The 3,927-nt window shown below is 49.0% G+C and overlaps 1 protein-coding gene across 1 annotated transcript in view; it reads right to left on the bottom strand.

Annotated features, from left to right (window-relative positions):
- zgc:92275 (cholesterol 7-desaturase nvd) overlaps positions 1-3,825 on the bottom strand; it is a 70,584-nt gene extending 66,759 nt beyond the window's left edge. The window contains exon 1 of the mRNA XM_043719732.1: positions 3,433-3,825. Coding sequence (XP_043575667.1) covers positions 3,433-3,733 — 301 coding nt within the window. The 5' untranslated portion in view covers positions 3,734-3,825. The remainder of the gene's footprint in view (positions 1-3,432) is intronic.
- Positions 3,826-3,927: the final 102 nt, after the last annotated feature.

Here is a 3,927-nt window from a genome sequence, read left to right as displayed (position 1 = left end):
GGGGGTGGGTGGGGTGGAATGAGGAAACTGGTGAAATCCACATTGATCCTGTGTGGTTGCAGGGTTTGCTAGCAAAGTTGACCATTCCTTCCATCACTTTGCCGACGAGTTGATCGATAGGCTAGTAATTGGCTGGGTTAGACTAACCCTACATTTTGTGGATAGGACATACCTGGGCAAATTTTCCATGTGGTCAGGCAGATGCCAGTATTAGAGTGGTGCTAACAGCTTGGCTAGAAGTAGAGCAGTTTCTGGAGCACAGTTCTATTGCCGGAATGTTGTGAGGGCCCATAACATTTGCAGTATCCAGTGTCTCCAATTGTTTATTAATATCATAATTGAATTAGGTGAAGACTGATACTGGGGACCACTGGAGGCAGCCAGGATGGATCATCCACTCAGCACTTCTGGCTGAAGGCAGCTGCAAATGCCCATTTATTGGTGATGGGAATGTTTAGGGAGCCTTTTCCTCCAGTGAGTTGTTTAATTGATCATTCGCACCACCATTAATGACTGGATGTGGCAGGAGCGCAGAATTTAGATCTGTTGGTTGTGAGATTACTTAGCTCTATCACTCGCTCTTTATGCTTTTTGACATGCAAGTAGTCCTGTAGTTTCATCAAGTTGACACCTCATGTTTAGGTATGCCTGCTGCTGATCCTGACATATCCTCCTTCACCCTTCATTGGGCCTACCACTCAACTTATCAACGAGTTTAGGAATCTCAGTGCCTGTGCAATGGCCATGGATGATTTAAAAAAAATCAAACCTATACCACGCACTTCATCTAAATCAATTGTTGGTCATTTACAGGAGATTAGTAAAAGACAACACATTAAAGTGCTAAAGGTAAAGGTAAAGGTCCAGCTGTGGCCTACACTGACAGAATCAAAATTAGCCACTGTCTTCTGATTTTTAATGAGGATCACTACCTGTGTTTTAGAAATCAGATCCCAAATTTGGGCCCAGAGTTTTGCAGCTTATTCCACCCATCACCACTGTTAGTATTGTAAGAACTTATGTTCAAAAATATACATTTCTCATATCATTAAAGTGAAAACTTTCAACTGAATCTTAGAGAATTTGCAATAATATTGAACTAGGCCCAACAAAGCGTGTTACACTCAATAAGTTGTAATATTTACAAAATGCATTCCATGTCAAGGACATGGCCTGAATACGAAAACAATTCAAACTGGAAATTACAGAAAATGCAAAAGATGTAAGTTTCCCTTTTTACCCCATGTTGCACTCTGAGGTGCTTCAATATATTTTCAATACTCTTGATCCACGACATAGGTTGTGTGTGAGAAGGACATAGCCTGAGGGGCTGGACACCTCCCAGTCTCTCAACGTTCTACGGCAGAAAGATCTGAGGGAACGACCTTTCCCCATCGCAGCCCTGCAATGGCTAACCCAAGCTTTAGTGCATCCCTCAGCATGTAGTTCTGGACCTGGGGATGTGCCTGTCTGCACCTGGTCAAGGACAACACAATGAACTATAAGGCCTGCAGGTTTCAGGCAGACCAGAGTGTCTTTCTCTGAGTTGATGACCCTCCAGGCACAGTTGATGTTTGCCTTGGTGCATCCCGGATCATAGAGCAGAGACCTGCATCACGGAGCCTCTCCTTGACAAAACAAAAACCCACTGCATCTCTCTCCAGACTATCTTCGCAAGGACACTTTCTAGGAGGAGGTGACAACAGTCTTGTTCCTGACACAGCAATGCTGGAGGTAGGGTAGTTGGAATGGGGGAGAATGGAACCCCGGGTGTGCAGGATTGATCTGGCCACTAACCAGCAGCCAAGCTGCATTTTGGTGCTTATTTGTAAGTTCTAGAGATGAGCCATTCTGTCAAATGACTCTGAAAGTTAAGGTCAACCTTCTGTTTTTCCTGCATTGTCTCAAGGATGTTACATGCCTGATAGACATGTGGTTAAAGGTGTTTTTCTGTGAAATTACTCCATGAGGGATATGAGCTTCCACAACAATGTGGCCAGATCAATCCTTCACAGGGAATGATAGAACCTCAGTAAGGGCAGCACGGTGGCTCAGTGGTTGGCTCTGCTGCCTCACAGCGCCAGGAACCCAGGTTAGATTCCAGCCTCAGGCGACTGTCTGTGTGGAGTTTGCACATTCTCCCCGTGTCTGCGTAGGTTTCCTCCCACAATCCAAAGATGTGCAGGCCAGGTGAATTGGCCATGCTAAGTTGCCCATAGTGTTAGGTGCATTAGTCAGACGGAAATGTGTCTGGGTGGGTTACTCTTCGGAGGGTTGGTGTGGACTTGTAGAGCCGAAGGGCCTGTTTCCACACTGTAGGGAATCTAATCTAGTGACACTTGGTGTTTGTGTACTGAGGGTCAACACAAAGCTAGATGCAGCTGCACTTAAAGGTGACCATCAGGATAAGGGTGATTTTGGGTATATTTCCCCCAGTTTATCCAGAAACCTTTACATTATGTCACTACAAACATCCAGATAAAATAGAAGATGGCTCAGGTGATCACCACAACCCAACTGAAAAACATCCAGACCTGCACCACATATAGCAACACCAAGTGTGCCTCACACCTGATATATAGGTTCTTACCTGCAATACAGACAGCATATCTTTCCCACATGTTTAGTTTTTGTTGGACCCTGGCTTACTCTTTGCTTAGTTTTTAAGCCTGTGCCCTGACCCTTCTGAACCATATTCCCTTGCACCTTCACGGTCAGGTCAGACAATAAATCAGACTGAACTGTTCTCTAATAACATGACCCCTACCCTGCCTCAGTTTGAACTGGTCACAGTCTGTACACCAACAGAGAACCTGAACATAAGACATTGAGCATTGTAGCAACTTCTTAGCCAAAGTGTAGAATGAGAGCAGGGTCCCTTTTTTAGCAGCTCCCTGCCCAATCTCAGAAAATAGCAATACAATATATCCACCTTTTTACACGCATTGCTAATGTCACTCTATCTCGCAAATCAGTGCAGTTTATCCAGATTAACATTTGATACCACTGGCTCTGGTTGCTGAAATAGAATACAGTAATTACTGATACACTGCCCAACAACATTGGCTTATTACTCAGCAACTGAGCCTAGCTACTGCGGTTCCGTATCAGATTCTCATCACTGTGGTTACAGATACCACCCTTTAATATAACAAAACTCACTGCAGATTAGACGGACAATTGGGAAAACTCATGGTCTGCACACAACTCTGGCATCGACACATCCCTCCCCTAGAAATCCCTATCCCTAGCACCCACTCCCTCTAAATCTGACCCCAGCACCCACCAAATCCAGCCCCAACTCCCCCTGTATCCCAGCAGCGACCCACCTCCAGCAAACCCCAAACAGCAGCACCAGTCCCCTCCCAATGCTAACCCCAGCAGCCACCATTCCCCCTGCACCCCCATGCCAACCCCCTGAACCCTTCTTACCGAAGATGGTGACATTCTTCACCTGGCCCCGGCGGAGTTCCTGCGAGTCCACGAGCCGGTACCAGCCGTTCGGATAGACCGGGGGCAGCTCCCCCCTCTTCCGCCTCCTCCTGACATCAGCGGCCGCCTGGCTCCTGCTGGTGCCGGGCTCGGGGATGTAGCCGACCTGGTGCGGGGCTCGGAGGAGCTGCAGGGGAGCGAGGCACAGGCGGAGGGCGAGGAGCACGGCCAGGGCCGGGAGGAGCAGCGTGAGAGCGGGCACCAGCCCCGGGAACCAGCCGCTCCCCAGCTCCAGCGGCATGGCCAGCTGCAGCAGCCGCCTCCCTGTGCCCCCGGACCCGCTCCTAGAGCCGGACCCGGACCCGGAGCCGGAGCCGCCGCGGCGCCAGCTACTCCCGGAGTCACCCGTGTCCCCCCCCTGCTCCCGAGTCACCCGTGTCCCCCCCTACTCCCGGAGTCACCCGTGTACCCCCCCCGCTCCCGGAGTCACCTGTG

Source organism: Chiloscyllium plagiosum, chromosome 30 (genome assembly GCF_004010195.1).
Source record: "Chiloscyllium plagiosum isolate BGI_BamShark_2017 chromosome 30, ASM401019v2, whole genome shotgun sequence".
Taxonomy (NCBI): Eukaryota; Metazoa; Chordata; class Chondrichthyes; order Orectolobiformes; family Hemiscylliidae; genus Chiloscyllium; species Chiloscyllium plagiosum.
Note: the sequence above shows the minus strand (reverse complement) of the source record. Positions and strands in the feature narration are given on the sequence as shown.